The 541-nt window shown below is 51.9% G+C and overlaps 1 protein-coding gene across 1 annotated transcript in view; it reads left to right on the plus strand.

Annotated features, from left to right (window-relative positions):
- The window catches only part of NKX2-1 (NK2 homeobox 1), a 1,729-nt gene extending 1,461 nt beyond the window's left edge, over positions 1-268 (plus strand). Inside the window, exon 3 of the mRNA XM_015566557.1 lies at positions 2-268. Within this exon, the coding sequence (XP_015422043.1) occupies positions 2-122 (121 nt within the window). The 3' untranslated portion in view covers positions 123-268. The remainder of the gene's footprint in view (position 1) is intronic.
- The last annotated feature ends 273 nt before the right edge of the window (positions 269-541 follow it).

The raw sequence follows: 541 nt of genomic DNA on the forward strand, positions 1-541 counted from the left end.
CGCACCACGCCAGCCCCGCGGCGCTGCAGGGCCAGGTCTCCAGCCTGTCCCACCTGAACTCCTCGGGCTCGGACTATGGCACCATGTCCTGCTCCACCTTGCTATATGGTCGGACCTGGTGAGAGGACTCTAGGCCGCGCCTAGCCCAGCACACAGCCTCATTGCTTCCTCTCCTGCCCGCCATACACACCAAGTACCCGGCTCTCCTAGCCTAGCGCTTCGGCTTTTCTAAAGAACCTGTCCGGTTTAGACCAAGGGAAAAAACCACAAAGACCAAACTGCTGGATGTTTCTCTCTCTCTCTCTCTCTCTCTCTCTCTCTCTCTCTCTCAAATTTGTGGGATTTTTTAAAAAAGAAAATAAAAATAACCAAGGGGAATCCAATCCTTTAAGGAACCTTTAAACAGAGAAGGACATAACAAGAACAACTTTCCAGGTGTCTTTTAGGTGGTTCAAATGGTTTCCCACGCGCGGGCGGGGCATCCTCTATGCTGACATGGCTCCGGACTCTAAAGATCACAAACTTCACTCTGGGTTCACTG

The sequence above is a fragment of the Myotis davidii genome, unplaced genomic scaffold (assembly GCF_000327345.1).
Source record: "Myotis davidii unplaced genomic scaffold, ASM32734v1 scaffold730, whole genome shotgun sequence".
NCBI classification, from domain to species: domain Eukaryota; kingdom Metazoa; phylum Chordata; class Mammalia; order Chiroptera; family Vespertilionidae; genus Myotis; species Myotis davidii.